This window comes from Lithobates pipiens, unplaced genomic scaffold (assembly GCF_037356315.1).
Source record: "Lithobates pipiens isolate NorthernLeopardFrog02 unplaced genomic scaffold, aLitPip1_a1.2 Scaffold_3, whole genome shotgun sequence".
Lineage (NCBI taxonomy): Eukaryota > Metazoa > Chordata > Amphibia > Anura > Ranidae > Lithobates > Lithobates pipiens.
Window position 1 is genome coordinate 48,272,581 of NW_027507790.1, and position 20,647 is coordinate 48,293,227.

At 47.8% G+C, this 20,647-nt stretch overlaps 1 protein-coding gene across 4 annotated transcripts in view; it reads right to left on the reverse strand.

The window, feature by feature from the left end:
• TOP3B (DNA topoisomerase III beta) overlaps window positions 1-20,647 on the reverse strand; it is a 138,930-nt gene that overhangs the window by 88,649 nt on the left and 29,634 nt on the right. For all 4 annotated transcript variants that reach the window (XM_077461634.1, XM_077461632.1, XM_077461633.1 and 1 more), the window contains one exon: window positions 12,600-12,674. In XM_077461634.1, coding sequence (XP_077317760.1) covers window positions 12,600-12,674 — 75 coding nt within the window. The remainder of the gene's footprint in view (window positions 1-12,599; window positions 12,675-20,647) is intronic.

A 20,647-nucleotide genomic window follows, 5' to 3' on the forward strand; every position in this document is an offset into this window, starting at 1 on the left:
GGGAAGTGTATCCAGGGCCGCATCACAGACATACTTAAGGCCGTGCACCAACTGGTCTGCTAGTTCCATGCAGACTGGAGGAGACTGCTGCTTCTCCAATTCACGGTGCAATCGTTTTGCCCACTCAGTAAGGGTCTGTGGCCAGTACCAGTCGTAGCGCTGACCCCACTACCATAAACATGGACCGGGCCACTGCCTCGGCCCTCCTGTCGGTAGGGTTCATAAATGCAGGAGCCCTTCTACCGGGATCGTGGTTACTTTGTTTAACCTGGATACTGGGGGATCCACGACCGGGAAGCCGACCATTTTTTAAGAAGGCTCTCCTCAAAGCACCGCCATTCATTTTGGGACCAAAAAAGGTCAGTTGTTGGCTTCCCCATTCCCTGTATATGAAATTATCAAAGTAAGTCAGATACGGAAACACCTTAGGTGTACGTGCTGGCTTACGGGACCCAAAAGGGACCGCCACCTTGGCAGAGGATCCTGCCGCATCCTGTATTTTCACAGCGGTGATAAGTGTTCCAACTAGCGTTTATTCCTGCGCGGACCCAGGCACTGCAATCATCCTCACTGTCTGATCGGTCCTGGTCAGTGTCCTCTGACGCATCGGAACAGGGGTCGTCAGTCACCGCGGGGCCCGAGTCTGAATCAGATCTCTCCCTGAGGGGGAGGGTCAGGGGCCATTTCTTACCCCCCCTGCCCACCACCTCCACCCTGGCAACTAACGTTTCAAGGACCACCAACAAAGCGTCCAAAGGCACTGCACTATTTGCAGGCGAGCCGGTTGCAATTGCAGGGAGGTCTGGGGAAGAAACGCCAGCTTCTGACGCCATCTTGACCCACTCTGTCTGCCACCCTTGGGGACTTAGGACAAGGTGCTCAATCCCATTGTGCCCGAGTGCGGCGCCGTGCTGTTGCTGATGGCTGTGTTCTGTGTCAGGTCATCACAAGTGTCCAGGAACCAAAAAAATTGGATTTTTATATACAGCTTACCTGTAAAATCCTTTTCTTGAGAGTACATCACGGGACACAGGAGCTTCATTACATAGTGGGTTATATAGGCACCTCTGGTGATTGGACACTGGTTAACCCCAATTAAGGAGAATTCCTCCCCTATATAACCCCTCCCATATGGGAGGCACCTCAGTTTTGTAGCAAAGCAATAAGAAACCACGTAAAACCCAAGAGGGGCGGGAGCCCTGTGTCCTGTGATGTACTCTCAAGAAAAGGATTTTACAGGTAAGCTGTATATAAAAATCCCATTTTCTTGATCATACATCACGGGACACAGGAGCTTCATTACATAGTGGGATGTCCCAAAGCAATGCTCAGATTGAGGGGAGGGAGACAGATCATAATTATAGACCGCCAAGGACCGGAGGACCTAAACTGCAGCCTGCAGTACACTGCGCCCGAAGGCGATATCCTCTTGCCCTCTGACATCCACCTGATAGAATCTGGTAAATGTGTGGACTGATGACCAAGTTGCAGCCTTACAGATCTGAGCCAGGGAGGCCTGGTGATGCACTGCCCAAGAAGCACTTACAGCCCTAGTAGAGTGCGCTTTCACTTGAAAAGGAGGAATCTTCCCCTTTACACTATAGGCCTGAGAAATAACCTGTCTAATCCACCTTGAGAGAGTGGATTTTGACGCCGCCTGGCCCTTCCTAGGGCCTTCCGGCAAAATAAACAAGCAATCAGTTTTCCTTATCTGAGCAGTTGCCTGAAGATATATACTGATTGCTCTAACCACATCCAAAGTGTGCAAAGATTCTTCTTCTGCGGACTGTCGGTCCGGAAAAAAGGATGGTAGGATTACGTCTTGATTCAAATGGAATCCCGAAACCACCTTAGGTAGAAAGGACCTGTTGGGACGCATGACCACCCGGTCCTTATGAATAATTAGATACGGTTCCTTGCTGGAAAGAGCTGCTAGCTCCGATACTCTTCTAGCCGTAGATATGGCTACCAAGAAGACCAATTTTTTAGTCAGGAGAACTAATGAAGCCAGATGCAAATGTTCAAATGGTTGCCCCTGCAAAGCCGAGAGAACCAAATTCAGATCCCATGGGCATACCGGAGGTTTGACTGGCGGTCTCATCCGCATGGCCCCCTGGATGAAAGCCCGCACCAGGGAATGCAATGCAAGTGGCTTCTGAAAAAATACTGACAGGGCCGAAATCTGCACCCTGATAGTGCTTATGGCCAAATTCATTTCTAGGCCTGACTGGAGAAAGGCCAAGATCCTGCTAATGACATACTTGCTAGGATGTCATTTCCTGAGTTCACACCAGGAAACATATGCCCTCCAGATTATGTAATAAATAAGCCTGGAGGCCGGCTTTCTGGCATTGACCAGAGTAGAAAGGACTGGCCCCGAAAGGCCACGGTCTCTCAGAATGTGGGTCTCAGCAGCCAAACCGTCAAATTCAGACTATGTAAAGCAGGATGGTAAATTGGACCCTGTGAGAGCAGATCTGGCCGGAGAGGAAGGATCCATGGCCTGCCTACTGCCAACTTCATGATCTCTGCGTACCACGGTCGCCTGGGCCAAGCCGGGGCCACCAAAAGGACTGATTTTGTCTCCCTCTTGACTCTTCCCAGGAACCGCGACAGAAGCGGGCTCGGGGGGAAGGCATAGATCAGATTGTACTGATCCCAGGGAACTGTCAGAGCATCTGACCCCTGAGTAAGTGTATCTCTTGTCTACGTCTGGAGTACCACACCTGTGCAGAGCCCATTCTCCTGGGCACAACTGCTGGCGGCTCAGAAAATCCGCCTGCCAATTTTCCACTCCTGGAATGAAGACTGCAGAAACACACGGAACATGCTTTTCTGCCCAGACGAGTATGCGATTCACCACTTTTTGGGCCACCAGACTCCTGGTACCGCCCTGGTGATTGATATAGGCCACTGCTGTGGCATTGTCGGACTGAACCCGAACAGGGAGACCTCGTAGTCTGTAAGACCACTTTATGAGAGCCATATAAATTGCCCGGATCTCCAGGACATGGGCAATAGCTTCTCGATCGCAGACCATTTCCCCTGCGAGCATGTCTCCTCCAACACTGCTCCCCAGCCTGTCAGGCTGGCATCTGTTGTGATAATCTTCCATGGAAGAGGAAGAAAAGTTTTGCCCTTCAGCAAATTCTTGGTTTGTAACCACCAGATTAGACTCCTGCGTGTCCCTGGGGATAGACGCATAGGAAGATCCAAGGATTGGGGCTTCCTGTTCCAAGCCGCAAGGATGCATCTTTGCAGAGGCCTTGCGTGGAACTGGGCGAATGGGACGGCCTCGAAGGAGGCGACCATTTTCCCTAACAGCCTCATCCATAATCGAATGGGGGAAGACCTCCTGCCCAGAATTAGGCGCACCAGATCCCCAAAGGTATTCCAACCTGGTGGCAGGCTGTAGGGAGGACTTTTCTAGGTTTGTGATCCAACCTAGGCGTTCTAGCATTCTGGTGACGCTGTGGTTCAGGAACGCTACTGTTTTCTCCATGAGAAGCAAATCGTCTAGATAAGCCATGACGGCAATACCCTGAGCTCTTAGATTTGCCAAGAGAGGGTCCAGAATCTTTGTGAAGACTCAAGGGGCCGTAGCAAGCCCGAACGGCAAGGCCACAAATTGAAAATGGCGCCGCTCTACCGCGAACCTTAGAAATTTTTGGTGTGCGGGCAAAATTGGCACATAGAGATATGCATCTTTGATGTCTATTGATGCCATAAACTCTTCCCCTTGCAGGGAGGAGACCACAGTGCGGATTGACTGCATTCGGAAGGACCGGATGCGTAAAAAACGGTTCAGATCCTTCAGATCTAGGATAGGTCTGACACTTCCATTTGGCTTCGGAACGGTGAAGAGATTTGAGTAAAACCCTGAACCCTGTTCTGTTGGGTCCACTTCTACTATCACCCCCTGGGATAGTAAGTGATCTAAGGCCACAAATAGCGGTTTTTGCTTTACTGGATCCCTGGGGATCCTTGACCTTAGAAAGCGAGAAGGTGGAATCTCTCGAAACTCTAGCCTGTAGCCCAGAGATACCGAAGAGATCACCCACTTGTCCCGGATCTCTTCCCGCAGTTTGCAGGAGCCTTCCCCCCACTCGGCCGAGCGGGGGCGCCCCTTCACAAGGAAGCTTTTGGGCTCTGCTTGGCAGGCTTTCGCCCCCAAGTCTTTTTCTGCCCCTGGGCCCGGCCCTGAGCCTTTCCTGTAGAGGAGGATTGAGAAGGCCGTCGCCACTGCTTAGAGCTTGATGCTCCGGGAGAGAGAGCACGCCTGAATGAAGGACGCTTGCTCCTTTTGACTGGAAGGAGAGTAGATTTACCCCCTGAAATTTTTTGGACGAATTTATCTTATTCTTCTCCAAACAAACGTTCCCCTTTAAACGGGAACAAAATCAAATGCTTTTTGCATGACAGCTCAGCTGCCCAATTCTTTAGCCATAGGGCCCTTCGCATGTGTACCAACATGAGGGACAAACGTGATGCTTGTTGGACAGAATACAAAATCGCATCAATCATGAAACACAGAATATGAGGCATTTCTGCATACTTCTCTACTTCCTCGCTGGGAAGGAGCCCAAGCATCTGCTTAACCTGTTCCTTGAGGAACTGGCACAACCCCACGGCTGCGACTGTAGGTTGCACTACAGCGCTAGCCATGGAAAAGGAGGCTTTTTTTAAGGTCCAGCTTCTTATCAGTTGGATCTTTAAATACCTGTGCATTATCCAAGGGACAAGTCAGGTTTTTATTCACGCAAGAAACAGCCGCATCAACAGATGGGACCCCCCACTTCTCGGTGAAACTTTCCTCCAGAGGATAATGCATAGAAAACCTTTTAGGAGGAGCAAACAGTTTATCGGGATGTCCCCAATCCTCATACAACAATTCATCCATTAAGGGATGAATTGGAAAGGAATAGGCAGTCTGTGGGGCTTTCCTGACTCCCAGGGAAGAAACAGAGGACGTAGCGACTTCAGCAGCAGGCATTCTGAATGTGGTACGCACCAATTCAGTATAATACTGCACCTGCTTTCTGAGCGACTGGGAGGAGGGGACTCTCTCCTCTTCCTCTGATTCATCTGACTGCTCCTGATCCCTGTCCCAAGACAGGGATCTCTCCTCATTTTCAGAAGAATCATCTGAGAGAGGAATTTCAGCAGAGGGAGGGGATCTACCCCTTTTCCTGCTATCTTTCAGGGAAGCAGAAATAAAATTAATTATTCTCCCTTCAAAACCCTCCAATGTAGCCCTAAGGGAGTCCTCAGTGACATAAACCGGGGCTGGGACATTAGGAGAGGCTGCAAAACCTGACAGGGGCACTGACTCGTCTTGAGAGGCTGGCTCCAGTCTTGCAGGGGGGGTGGTAACTTACAGGCACTTTTAGAACCCCTGGACCTAGGCGGTGATTTACCAGTGCCTTTGCTACCAACCACCATAGACACTGGCAAAAAAACTGAGGTGCCTCCCATATGGGAGGGGTTATATAGGGGAGGAATTCTCCTTAATTGGGGTTAACCAGTGTCCAATCACCAGAGGTGCCTATATAACCCACTATGTAATGAAGCTCCTGTGTCCCGTGATGTATGATCAAGAAATAGGATTTTTAAAACTGCTTACCTGTAAAATTATTTTCTTTGATGTACATCAGGGGACACAGAGCCATAGTAATAACTATGTGGGTTATATCGGCATATCAGGTGCAGGACACTGGCACGCCCCTTAAGGCGTGAACTTCCCCCATATAACCCCTCCCATTACCAGCTTTGTAGCCAAGCAAAGTGTATAAGAAGAAGAAGGAAGGGACCTCTGTGTCCCTTGATGTACATCAAAGAAAAGGATTTTACAGGTAAGCCGTTTTAAAAATCTTATTTTCTTTTCTTATATCAGGGGACACAGAGCCATAGTAATAACTATGTGGGATGTCCCATAGCAATGGCAACTGAAGGGGGGGGGGGGGGGGAGACAGAATCAAGGAAACAGAAGGCCAGAGGATTCATACTGCAGCCTGCAGTGTATGCTGTGCCCAAAGGCAATATCCTCATGACCTTTACTATTGATTTGAAAAAAAAGATCAGATAAATGTCTGAACCAAAGACCAATGTTGCGGTCTTACAGATCTGAGCCATAGAGGCCTGATGATGCACCACCCAAGAGGCACTAATCGCCCTGGATGAATGTGCTCTTAATATGAGAAGGAAGAATTTTCTTCTTTAAGCTGAAGCTTGATCAATCACTTGACAAATCCATTTGGAAAATAGTGGATCTTGACACTGCCTGTCCATATCTTGGACCCTCTAGCAGTACAAACAAAACCCGTGTTTTGCGAACCTGAGCAATCACCCTTAAATAGATTCTGATTGCTATTACTACATCAAGAGACTGTAGTGCTTTCTCTTCCCCAGATTAAGGCTTCTGGGGAGAAACAAGGAAGAATAATATCTTGGTTTAAATGAAAACCTGTTACCACTTTTGGTAGGACTTGGATGAGGACATCAAACCACCTTGTCCTTATGCATGATGAAATATGGCTCTTACAAGACAGAGCCGTTAGTTCCAATACTCTTCTAGAAGAAGAAATGGCAAGCAAAAAAGATTATCTTTCTTGTCAGAGAACCAAGAGAATTTCCCGTAAGGTTCAAACGGTTGATTTAACAAAGCCGACAAGACCAATTTTAAATCCTAAGGATTTAGAGGTGCCTTGATAGGGGGAATAAACCGTGTTACTCCCTGAATAAGCTAAGCACCAAGAGTGGGAAGCAAGAAGCTGTAGGAAAAGACATCGACACGGCCTGGATCTGGTTCTTGATAAAAGCCAAGGCCAGCTTCATTTCAGATCCCATATGCAGGAATCCTGCCTATTGACATGACATACTTCCTGGGGTGCCAACCCCTGGATCCATACCAAGAAACCTATGCCTTCCAGATTCTATAGTAAGCAATTCTGGAAGCCGACTTCCTGGCATTAGTCAAAGTAGACACTACTGAAGGAGATCACCCACGATCTTTTATAGAGTGGGATTCAGCAGTCAAACCTGTTAAACTCCTTGCCCGTAAAGTAGGATGAAATACCGGACCCTGTGCAAGAAGGTCTGGCTATAATGGCAGAGTCCAAAGGACTTCAACTGCCCTCTTTATAATCTCGATAAATTAGGATCTTCTGGGACCCGCTGGGGCCACCAGAATCACCTCCTTCTGTTCCTGCTTAATCCTGCGTAGAAGGCGCAGAAGTAACAGAGCATAGATCTGTGAGAACTGATCCCCTGGGAAGACTAAAGCGTCTGTTCAACCTGCTAGCGGACCCCTTGTTTGACATAAAGCTGTCGACCTTATTAATGAATCTGGATGTAAATAGGTCCATGTCCGGAGTACCAAATCTGACATACTTCTAGGAAGATGTCGGGGTGAAGAGATCATTCTCCCAGAAATAATTGTTGGTGTCTCAAGTAGTACGCCTGAAATATTAAAATTGCCGATAGGCAAGGAGTGCTGTGTTCTGCCAAAGCTAGAATATTATTCACTTCTTTTTGGGCTGCGCGACTTCTCATGCCTCCCCTGGTGATTGATGTAAGCCACCGCTGTGGCTCTGTCAGACTGAATCCTGTCAGGACAGTCCCTTAATCTGACCACCAAGATTCTGTGGCCAGATGTACTGCCTGAAACTTCCAACAAAGTTGATAGGCAAGGTGCCTGGACAGAATCTTCTTCCAGGGCTGCTCCCCAGCCTAGAAGGCAGACATCTGTTGTTAACACCTTGCAGGATAAAGATTTTCCCTCCTGCTGGATAACAACCACCAATTTAAGCTCTGACCTATGTTGGGAGCCAAGCGTATTGGACACAAACAAGGCCTGAATCCTCTTTATTCCAGACCAACGGAATGGTGTCTTGAAGCAGTTTTTGAATAAAACTGCGCGTAAGGGACGGCCTTGAAGGAGGCCGCCATTTCCCCTAAAAATCTCCTGCAGCCAAAATGAAGGAATTTTCCTTTCCTGATAAGTTGAATTAGTCCTACAATGGAACTGATTCACATCTGGGGCAAGAATACCTTCTTCTGTATGGTATCTATAACCAGCCCCCAAGTAACCTCCTTGATGGTTTTAAGGAGAATCTTCCTAGGCTGAGAATCCAGCCTAGAGATTTCAGCTATCTACAGCTAAGATCAGACCTGAGACTGAACGATGCCTTGAGCCTTTAACCTGGCTAAAGGAGGTGCCAGAATCTTTTAGAACACTCGTAGTGCTGTGGCTAAGCAGAATGGCAGTGCAAAGATTGATCAAAATAATTTTATATTTCAAACCGCAGAGATTCCTGGTAAGAGGGAAACTTTGGCACATGGAGATATGCAATGACACAGCCAAACGAATTACAGCCGAACGAATTATGAAAGGATCGGATGTTTAAGTGACGAATCAGATCTCAGAGATCTAGAGTGAGCCTTACCTCTCTGCTTGGCTCTGGGACCCTAAAAGGTTTGAGCCAAAAAACCCTGTTCCACTAAGGGAATCTCTGCTATCACCGACTAGGATAACAGCTGATCCAGAGACCATTTTTTTTTCTCTGAAACCTTAGGAGCATTCTTTGAGGAGACGGACACTCTTGCATAAAGACTGCCGCATCAGTAGCCCCAAGGACCCCACAGGCAGCACTCAAACAGGACCCAAACCCCGGACCCTCGGATCGAAAGCCGACTGGGCCATCCAGGCTCTTGAAACTCTAGATGTAACCTAGAGAAAAAAAATAAAATAAATCGCAGAAATCACTCTGCTCTTAACATTTTTTCCTGCCAGACTTTGAGAATCGCAGGACCTTTCCCCGCACTCAAACGAGTGGGGGTGTTCCTTCATGAGAAGGCCTTAGCATTCTGCTTCATGGGCTTTCTGCCCCAAGATCCTGGTGCTGCCCCTGTCGAGACCACCTAAAGGCAGATACCCCAGGCATTAGGAGAGGCTGCATGATTAAAGGAGAACTGTTTGAACCTCCTTTATTGGTAAAGAGAGCTTTACCCCTTTTGGATGTACCGGTACTTATCCACTCTAAATAGTCGTACCCCAGGAAGGGACACAGACTGGCTAAGGGTTTTCACCTCGTGCTTCGGCTGATCAATATCTCAGACATGGACCTCTGCAAAAAAGCACTAGTCCAAGTATAAGCCATAGGGCTTAAACGATTGAGTCCTTCATAGCATCTGTGAGACACAGTGTGTCAAACAGACCAGTCCCTTGCTGGGCCTGCTGATCAGGCAGAACTTTCAGGTATCTTACACCTGTTCCTTAACCCCTTGGAGTCCACATTCCAATGCATTGGCATGACTCAAAATGTGCTCCACCACAATAGTGGAGCAGACGTTAAAGGGTTAATGGACTGAGCTACTCAAATTGCAGCCAGAACTGCAAAAGACGTCTCGTCTTTAAAAGGAAAATCCAACCTTAACTTGCTGGATCCTTTAACATCAGTGCATTATCCACTGGACATGTGAGACTCTGCTCACTGAGGTGATTGCAGCATTAATAGCTGGAACCTCCCATTTATTTCATAGAAATGTTCCCATTCAGAATATATAAGTTATGAATGAATAGAAAAAAAAAATCCCCATGTGGGGGAGGTTCAAATGAACCCTATTAGAGGTAGATACCTTAAGAGCCTGTGGCAGGCAACAAAAGGGTTAAGTAAGGGAGTAGACAAACACCTGACTTGTGCGGCTACTCCCTCCCTGTTGGGATCCTCTGAAGAGGAAAAATAAGTATCTTCCAATATTTGGGAAGATCTACCTGATCCCCAGCCTCCTGCACCTCAACAAAAGGGCCCAGTGGACTAGATGGGAATCTGCTATGTTTAGTCCTACTATGGAGAAACATCATAGCAATAATCTTTAAAATGGTAGAAGAAAAACCTGTTTGTATGAAAAACACAGGGACAGAAGTGTTCTACCCTTGACGGCTTCATCTGACTGGCCGTATTTTTCCTTTTACCTCTCGGGGGAGGAAGACAGACATTGTTTTGGAGGGTTTTTAGTTTGTTGTATACCATTAACCCCTTAGAACCCTTAGAGGGGTTCCTGGTCCCTTTGCCACTCATAGCTTACAGTACAAAGCAGAGGCAGTACCAGCAAAATAATGTTTCACTTGCTAGGCTATAGTACAGTACAATAACTGCTATTAGTTCTAGCTATACAGTACAATGTTACCAAAAAGGAAATTCCTGTGTCACCAAACCTGACCAGCAACCACTCTGCTCTGTCCCTCCACCGCCAGGCAGTAGCTTCTCTTGCAGAGATCTAACTACTTCCTACATGTGTGGCCGGCGTCTGACGCCGTTTAGCCACGCCCACAGCACGAAAACGCCCCCTTCCTGTTTCAAACAGGGAAGCGAATCTCCCGCGTGAGCACCGGCATCATGGCGGGCGGCGGTGGGGGGGGGGTAAATCCTCCGCTTGGCGAGCGGCCGCGACTTGCCCAAAAAAAACTTTTTTCCTCTTTCTTTTTTAGAGAAAAAGAGGCAGCTGGCTGGCAAATAGATCAAAATCGCCAATCTGCAATCTGGGGTCCCAGGAAGTGATCAGACTCCCCTTCATACCTGAGGGTCTGAGCTGGCTTGAACAGAGAGGAGAGTGGAGCTTCTGCTGTTTCCAGAGTCAGAATGGTGAGTGCTCAATACAGCCTCCAGTGGTGACACACAGACATGACATGACAACACAATACATGGAAGGAGAAATTATCTCCCCTACCTTTCCTCGCAGCAGGGTTTGTCAGAGATAAAAAAAAAAAAACAATCTTCGCCCTTCATGGTAGGCTCAGAGACCTTGAAAGGAAACCTTCAGGAACAGGGGTACACTCAGGTAATCCCGCAATCCTGGACCTGCAAGAAGACCCTGCCAGTAAACTTTTATTGGCCTTACTACCAAAAAGTACTGGATCCCAGGGCCCAGCTTAAAAGCATTGGCAAGCAAAACCTCATGTCTTCAGATGACGAGGCCCGGGTACCGTTCATTTAGTCCATTACGGAGACATCAGAACGGATTCGGTCAGGATGGCTCTCATCAAAAGATTACTGCCCGTGGAGCTCAGTACACACATCCTCACACGTGCCCAACACCTTAGACACTGGCGAAAAAACTGAGGACTCCCAGTAATGGGAGGGGTTATATGGGGGAAGTTCACGGCTTAAGGGGCATGCCAGTGTCCAGCACCTGATATGCCGATATAATTCACATAGTTATTACTATGGCTCTGTGTCCCCTGATGTAAGAAAATAAACTGTGCTGTTCTGAGGCAGAGAAACCAGCGCTGTGGAGAAAAACTGCATTGAGGCTACAAGAAAATGGCCACCAGGCGCCCTGTATAGAAAAAAAAATCACAGGGAAAATGGCCGCCGACCATGCTTCTCACAGAGGTCAACAGAAAATGGGTAACGATCACTGATGTACACAGAGAATACACAGATAATGGCGGCGGTCATCGCTATGGCGGCAGCACATACAGAGCCCACAGACACCAGGAGAGACAGATGAAAACACAGGGACACAGACAGCCAGCGCAGCTCCCAATCAAGGATCAGAGCTCCCCGGAGGACCACTGGCTCAGGTACACACTCCACACTACAGCCCAGTCATGCAGCATCCACCACAGGAGGGGGAGGGAAAACATGGGCAGGGAGAGAAGAAAGAGGAGAAGAAAGGGAGAAGATGGACCCCCTAATCGACCTCCCAGGGAATGCCCAGCTGCTCTGTCCTGCTGAGACAGGGAGAGCTGTACTTGCCATCCGGACGAGCTGGAGGCATCCCATCACAGACCTACACCCAAGCAGTATGGGGTGGCTGTGGGCCATGGCACACTGTTAAAAAAGACATCCATAGTCCGGTCATATGTGTGCCCCAGAGAATTGCGCTCACCAGCCACCCCTGTAGCCTGAGGGGCATGTCGTGGCCGACCCAGTGCTTAGCTAGGGCCTGCACATACTCGATGGCCAGGCTGCGGAGACCACAAGCCTGTCACCCAGCTGGTTGTTGATAGAAGATCACAGGATGTTAAAGTCTTGCACAAAAGGCAAAAATCCAGAAAAAAATCCCCAGGACCGATGGTCCCGCAGGCAGAAAAAACTGCTGCAGGAAGCAGGCTGAGAGGTTATTACCAGAGGGACCGCCCCCTGGACGGAACTGTACAGTTTTGTTGTTTTTCACATATAATACATGTTCTGCCTAGTCCTCTCCTGAAGGTGGCGTAATAACCCTACAGTCAAGATTAATGGTGCTGTGTCCGTCAATGAAGGAAAGAGAAATACTGATAGACCCATTCAGGAGTTGATTATTAGATCAACTATTCTAAACCGGTACGGACATATATGGATCGAAATTCTGCTGGTTCCTGCTAAAACAGGATGAGTTTCGATCAATGTATGGCCAGTTTAAGAGGCACTTGACTGTGTCATAACAGATGGGGGCACTTTTAGGGTATTCTGGCAGCCGGTGAGACAGGTTGTCAAAATATAAGAGCTGCAGCGGGAGATTCGTCCATCTTTATGCTGAATGGAAAAAATCTGTGCATGTATGGCCAGCCTTACATGATAAGTTGTGGTGGATGGTTAAAAGGGGTTTGTTACCTCAAAACAGATATTTTCTCCTTCTTTGTCACAGTCCAGCCACAAGACTACATAGTCACAGCCACGTCCTTCAACCTGGGAAATAGAGACACAAAATTATCAGGATACAAATTACCATTACCTTTAATGTAGACTGTCTGCGAAAAAGGCAAAAAACAAAATGGTCTTTAAAAGGCCATCACTTTACACATTAGGATGGTCACTTGGAGACACTACTCAGCTGTCAGTTGGTAAAATGGATAAAGCTTATGTCTGCTAACAAACATTTAAATAATAGCAAACTCGAGCAGTCTCATGAAAACAAAGATAGATTAATGTTATTAATAAAACAGCAGCCACCATAAAATTGTGTTAGGCGAAACATGAAGTTTAGTTTCTTTCCACTACAATACATTGTAGACAGGTTATCATAATATACTAAGAGTGTTAAAACCAAGTTTTCTTCAAGGGTTTATAAGACAAGTGTTTTGTTTACTTAAAAAGGAAGTAAACCCGCAGCAAAAAAAACAAACCCTCAAGAGAAAGGCATAATTAGCTAGTATGCATAGCATAACTTACCTCAGATCAAAGCCCCCACATCGGTCCACGTCTCCCCCTCCGACATATTGTCCTGGAGTGACTTCTGGGTATCTCGGCTCCGGCGCTGTGATTAGCCAGAGCCTCGATGACGTCACTCCGCGCATGCGCGCAGGAACGGCACAGTGCAACTGAAGCAACGGCATATAGTGCTATTGCTTCAGTTGTGTTAAGTGCGCATGTGCCGCATGACGTCGGCACATGCAAATACAGGGATATGTCCAAAACCCTGCAGGTTTAGGAGATATCCTCGTTAGCTACAGCTAAGCCTTAATATAGGCTTACCTGTAACATAAAGTTGTAAACAAGGGTTTACAACCACTTTAAAACAAAACTGTCGTTAAAGAAAAAAATAATAAGATAGCACCATAGCTTACAAAAAAAGACACCTGGTGCAGGACTGTGAAAGTCCAGGATCTAAAGTTCACAGTTGAGGTGCGATACAATTATAGGTTAAGAACTAAAGCTGGACATACACTAGAAGATTTTTTTTCGTTTAGCCTACATAAAAAGAAAAGAAAAATCACCCCCAGCTAAACAGCGTGAATGGACCAATCCACCGATACTTTACTTTCAGACAGTCAGCTACATCAGTTGTCAGACAACATTGGATGCTGCACCTAATTGGCTTGGCCAATATTATCCACCTGGCTTATTTGTTTTCAGATTACAGAATGTCAGGCAGTAGGGTGCAAACAGGGCTACCCACTTCTCAAATTTCAGCCAGCAATCAATGTATGGCCAGCTTAAAGCGGTAGTAAACCCGCATTTTTTTTTTTTTTTTTTTAAAAACCTGCAAAGCAAAAGGCATAATGAGCTAGTATGCACCGCATACTAGCTCATTATGAAATACTTACCTTAGAACGAGGCCCCGACATCTCGCCCGATCCACGCCGAGGAAGCCGACATGCTCCCTCTGCGTCTCTTCCGGGTATCGCGGCTCCGGCGCTGTGAGTGGCCGGAGCCGCGATATCGTCACTCCCGCGCATGCGCGCGGGAGATTTAAATCCGGCCGGACGAGCGCTGCCGGATTTTCGCGGAGAGAACCCCCTTGTGCGCATGCGCCGCTGCAGTCAGCGGCGCATACCGAGGGGAATATCTCCTAAACCGTACAGGTTTAGGAGATATTTTTTTTACCTACAGGTAAGCCTTATTATAGGCTTTCCTGTAGGTAAAAGTTAAAAAAGTGGGTTTACTTCCACTTTAAAGCTTGCATTTTAGGGGTGAATTGTTAGAGTGAAGATTAAAGGGAAAGGTTAAGCTTTCAGGCGTAATTTTAAGGCCTCAAGCACACTAGAAAGCTAGTAAAAGCACCACAAAAAAAAAAAGCTAATGTTTTAGCACTTTTTGTCCGTGTTTAGCAGTGTCAGCCTAGTGTGTAAGCTACTTTTAGTAGCTGCAGCATTAAAGTGGAGTTCCAGGCTTATTAAAAGTCAGCAGCTACAAAAAGTGTAGTTGCTGACTTTTAATAAACAGACATTTACCCGTTCCATGGTCCAGCGTTGTGGCCGAACAGGGTGTCGCTCCTCTCCCCCTCCTCTCTGCCGGCGCCTCCATTGCCACTCTGGGCACTCGGCCTTGACAGCTTTCGGCTTCATGGGACGGACATGCATGGCGCATGCACGAGTTGCGCTCTGCTCCCTGAGTGGATAGGCGATCTCCTGGGACCTGTGACATGTGTCCAAGGAGATCGTCTAGAGGGAGGGGCCACTTAAGGCGAAAGGAGGAGTTGCCTTGGCAGTCCCTGAGTGGAAAGAGGAAGTGGGGCAGGAAGCCCCCCTCCTAACGAAGCCCCCCCCCCATAAATGACATGCCAAATGTGGCATGTAAGGGGGCGAGGAGTGCTTAAAGTGGAAGTTCCTTATTTGGGTGGAACTCCGCTTTAAGGAGCGGGGCTGTCAGTGAATAGCTGGTTGCTAAGGAGCAGAACGGGAGGCCGGCCACCGCATCCTTAAAGTATTACTAAACCCACAACCATAAAATCAGTCTGTATATGCAGAAAGCATGCTTGTTATACTCACTGTGGAAGCTAAGGGGTTATTCCTCTGCATTGTGTAAAAAGGCTGTTTGATCCTGTTTCCCCTGATCATCTCCTTCTCTCAGTGTTTCCAATATATCTCCTGATATTTATCGAGCTAGGGGACAAGCTGCACATGCTCAGGTTTGGTGTGTATTGCTAGAGTTTTTTTTTTCTCTTGGGAGAATGCAGGTGATCAGCACAGATCATCAGGGGACACAGCGTCATAGAAGTAACTATATGGGATGTCCCATAGCAATGCTATCTAAGGGGAGGGAGACACAAACAAAAGTAGTAGTGCTAAAAAAAACAACACAAGATACTAGCGCTTTAAAAGATACTGGTGTGTCCTTTTCAGTTCAGTCTGTATTGTTCATTAACCACTTTCAGACCGGACCAATTTGCTGGTCAAAGACCAGACCACTTTTTGCGATTCGGCACTGCGTCGCTTTAACTGACAATTGCGCGGTCGTGCGACGTGGCTCCCAAACAAAATTGACGTCCTTTTTTTCCCACAAATAGAGCTTTCTTTTGGTGGTATTTGATCACCCCTGCGGTTTTTATTTTTTGCGCTATAAACAAAAATAGAGCGACAATTTTGAAAAAAACGCATTATTTTTTACTTTTTGTTATAATAAATATCCCCCAAAAATATATAAAAAAACATTTTTTTCCCTCAATTTAGGCCGATACGTATTCTTCTACATATTTTTGGTAAAAAAAATCGCAATAAGCGATTATTGATTGGTTTGCGCAAAAGTTATAGCGTTTACAAAATAGGGATAGTTTTATAGCATTTTTATTAATAATTTTTTTTTTTTTTTTACTAGTAATGGCGGCGATCTGCGATTTTTATTGTGACTGCGACATTGTCGGGGACCCATCGGACATTTTTGACACATTTTTGGGACCATTGTCATTTATACAGTAATCACTGCTATATAAATGCAGTGATTCCTGTGTAAATGACACTGGCAGTGAAAGGGTTAACCAGTGGGTGGCAGTGTAGGGGTTAAGTGTTCCTAGGGGGGTTGGGGGGGTTGGGCTTTCATTTAGTGTACACTGATCTCTGCTCCAATCACATGGAGCAGAGATCAGCGTCACTAGTTGCTAGGCAGAATGGAAAAATGTTGTTTATACATCATTTCCTCCATTCGGCCGCTCCGTGAGACGATCGCGGGGATACCCGCGGCGATCGAGTCCGCGGGTCCCGCGACCGGACTCACGGGGGTCCCGACCAGCGCGGGAGCGCGCCGCCGGCGGCGCGCTCCCGATGGCAGGGCGGCATAGAATATTGGACGTACATGTACGCCAATATGCCTGCCCGTGCCATTCTGTCGACGTACATCGTCGTGCGCTGGTCGGGAAGTGGTTAAAATAAATTCAAAACAGTTTTTATCAAAGCAAGATGTTTTTTAACCACTTGCTTACTGGCCACTTAAACACCCTTCCTGACCAGACCAATTTTCAGCTTTTGGTGCTCTCACACTTTGAATGACAATTACTCAGTCATGCAACACTGTACCCAAATGAATTTTGTGTCCTTTTTTTCCCACAAATGGAGCTTTCTTTTGGTGGTATTTGATCACCTCTGGGGTTTTTATTTTTTGCGCTATAAATGAAAAAAGACCGAAAATTTTGAAAAAAAACGCATATTTCTTTGTTTCTGTGATAAAATTTTGCAAATTATAATTTTTTTTTCATAAATTTTGCCCACAATTTATACTGCTACATGTCTTTGGTAAAAATAGCCCAAATTAGTGGATATTATTTGGTCTTTGTGAAAGTTAGAGAGTCTACAAGCTGTGGTGCGAATCGCACAAAATTGATCACACCTGATGTACTGGTGGCCTATCTCATTTCTTGCGACCCGAACAAGTCAGGAAAGTACAAATACCCCCCAAATGACCCCTTTTTTGAAAGTAGACATTCCATGGTATTTACTAAGATGCATGGTGAGGTTTTTGATGTTGTCATCTTTTTCCCACAATTCTTTGCAAAATGAAGATTTTTTTTTTTTTTTTTTCTCACAAAATTTTCAATGTAATAGGTTATTTCTCTCACATGGCATGTGTATACCACAAATGACACCCCAAAATACATTCTACTACTCCTTCTGAGTATTACGATACCAAATGTGTGAGACTTTTACACAGCCTGACCACATACAGAGGCCCAATATTGAAATAGCACCATCAGGCGTTCTAGGAGCATAAATTACACATCTTATTTCTCAACCACCTATTACAGTTTTGAAGGCCCTGGAGCACCAGAACAATGGAAATGCCCACAAAGTGACCCCATTTTGGAAAGCTAACACCCCAATGTATAATCTATGAGGCATAATGAGTCGTTTGAATGGTTCATTTTTTTTCCAGAAGTTTTGGGAAAATGTGGAAAAAAATGAAAACGCATTTTTTTTACGCAAAGTTGTCCATTTATAAGATATTTCCAACACATAGCATGTACATAGCAAAAATGACACCCCAAAATACATTCTACTACTCCTCCTGAGTATAACGATACCAAATGTGTGAGACTTTTACACAGCCTGACCACATACAGAGGCCCAATATTGAAATAGCACCATCAGGCGTTTTAGGAGCATAAATTACACATCTTATTTCTCAACCACCTATTACAGTTTTGAAGGCCCTGGAGCACCAGGACAATGGAAATGCCCACAAAGTGACCCCACGTGGCACTGACGACATGTGGCACTGACAGATGGCACTGGAGGCAGATGGCGCTGGAGGCAGATGGGGCTGGAGGCAGATGGGGCTGGAGGCAGATGGGGCTGGAGGCAGATGGGGCTGGAGGCAGATGGGGCTGGAGGCAGATGGGGCTGACAGATGGGGTTGGCAGATGTCGCTGGCAGATGGGGCTGGGGCTGGCACTGGGGCTGGCACTGGCAGATGGCACTGGCAGATGGTGCTGGCTATTTGCTCTGGCTAATTGCTCTGGCAAATGGGGCTGGCAGATGGCACTGCGGCTGGCAGATGGCACTGGCGCTGGCAGGTGGCACTGGGGCTGGCGGCACTGGGGCTGACGGATGGCACTGGGGCTGACGGATGGCACTGGGGCTGACGGATGGCACTGGCGCTGGCAGGTGGCGCTGGCAGGTGGCACTGGCAGGTGGCACTGGCAGGTGGCACTGGCAGGTGGCACTGGCAGGTGGCACTGGCACGTGGCACTGGCACTGGGGCTGGCGGCACTGGGGCTGACGGATGGCACTGGCGCTGGCAGGTGGCACTGGCGCTGGCAGGTGGCACTGGCAGGTGGCACTGGCAGGTGGCACTAGCAAGTGGCACTGGCGGCACTGGTGGTGGCACTGGCAGGTGGCACTGGCACTGGGGCTGACGGATGGCACTGGCAGGTGGCACTGGCAGGTGGCACTGGCACTGGCGGCACTGACGGCACTGGGGCTGACGGCACTGGGGCTGACGGATGGCACTGGCAGGTGGCACTGGCAGGTGGCACTGGGGCTGACGGCACTGGGGCTGACGGCACTGGGGCTGACGGCACTGACGGCACTGGGGCTGACGGCACTGGGGCTGACGGGCGGCACTGGGGCTGACGGGCGGCACTGGCGCTGGCGGCACGGGCTGACGGCACTGGGGCTGACGGCAGGCGCTGGCAGGTGGCACTGGCACTACTGGCAGATGGCACTGGGCTGACAGATGGCACTGGTCTGACAGATGGCACTGGCACTGGGGCTGACACTGGCACTGGGGCTGACACAGGCACTGGGCTGAGACTGGCACTGGGGCTGAGACTGGCACTGGGGCTGAGACAGGCACTGGGGCTGAGACAGGCACTGGGGCTGCACTGGGGCTGACACTTAGATCGCTCTCCCTCCTCACACGCTGTCTCTGTGTGAGGAGGGAGAGACACGGCAATGGGAGATGATCTCATATGTTTACATATGAGATCATCTCCCATTGGCAGCTGCGATCGCGCTGTGAACGGCCGCTTTGATTGGCCGTTCATGGCGATCTGTATTTGCCTGTCTCCGGGAGACACACGGCAAATACAATACTTCCGCGATGCGCGCCCCCGGCGGGGCGCATTGCGGAAGTAAACACCAGGTCGTCCAGGGACGGCCAGGCGAAGGAAGCCTCCCGCTCTAAGGCCGTCATTCGGCCATAGGGCGGGTGGGAAGCGGTTAAAAAAGTTATCTGAGAAAACAGTACTTGGGATTTGCTGAAAATCCAGAAAGGTTGCTTGCTGTCCTTAGAGGATAAGGGATGTATGTGCACAATCACCTGCGGCAGCTGCTTCTTTAGAGTGAAGTCATCTCATGAATAGGATACCAATAAAGGAATATATAGAAGAGCGCCAAATCAGTAAAAAGTGCATTTATTTTATACAATTAATAAAAGTCTCACTTACATCCATAATTATTATTGTCCTCCGTTTGATAGTCAAATTACTGTTCCCTTTCGCTGGTGCTGTTACTGGATGAATCCTCCTCCACAGCGCGCTAGGGGAAGCTCTGCTGTGTTCCGCCTCGTTCGGGCATGCGCGCTCCTTTCTCAAGTGCAGGACCAGCATCTTTGGCATATGACCAGGAAGATGTCAGGGTGAAGGGACCATTCCCCCGGGAACAACTGTTGGTGACTCAAGTAGTCTGCCTGCCAATTCTCTATCCCTGGAACGAAGATTGCCAATATGCATGGCACATGCTCTTCTGTCCAGGTTAGGATATGGTTTACCTCTCCCTGGGATGCATGACTTCTGGTGCTCTCTTGGTGATTGATATAAGGCACTGCTGTGGCATTGTTGGATTGAATCCCGACTGGACAATTCCGCAACCTGGACGTCCAGGCCTTTAGGCTCTGGCGCACTTTTGGCAACAAGCTCTTTGGAAAATCTAGCGCCTCATGCAAAGGCGAATAGAAGGATCCTTCTTCGCCCAGACCACCTGAACCAGCTCATTTATGGAACTGATTTTTGCCTGGGGTAAAAACACCCTTTTCTGGGCTGTATCTAATATTAGACCCAAATACTCTAGTCTTCTTACTGGTTTTAAAGAAGACTTCTCTAGATTGAAGATCCCACCTAGGTATTCCAGGTAGTTGACTGTGGTGACCATGCTTTGGTCTAAGCGGGCTACCAATTGGTCTATCAAGAACAGGTCGTCTTGATATGCCACAATTGTTATACCTTGAGCCCTTAACTTGGCCAGAACTTTTGTCAACATCCAAGGTGCCTTAGCTTGACTGAAAGGTAAAGCTACAAACTGAAAATTTAGTTTTTCTACCTCGAAACGCAGATACTTCTGGTGAGCGGGGAATATAGGCACATGCAGGTATGCATCTTTGATGTCGATTGATGCCAGAAGTTCTGCTCCTTGCAGGATGGAGAGAACTGATCGGATTGATTCCATGCAAAAAGAGTGGCTATTCAGGAATTGATTTAGATCTTTGAGATTTAGAATGGGTCTAACATTTCC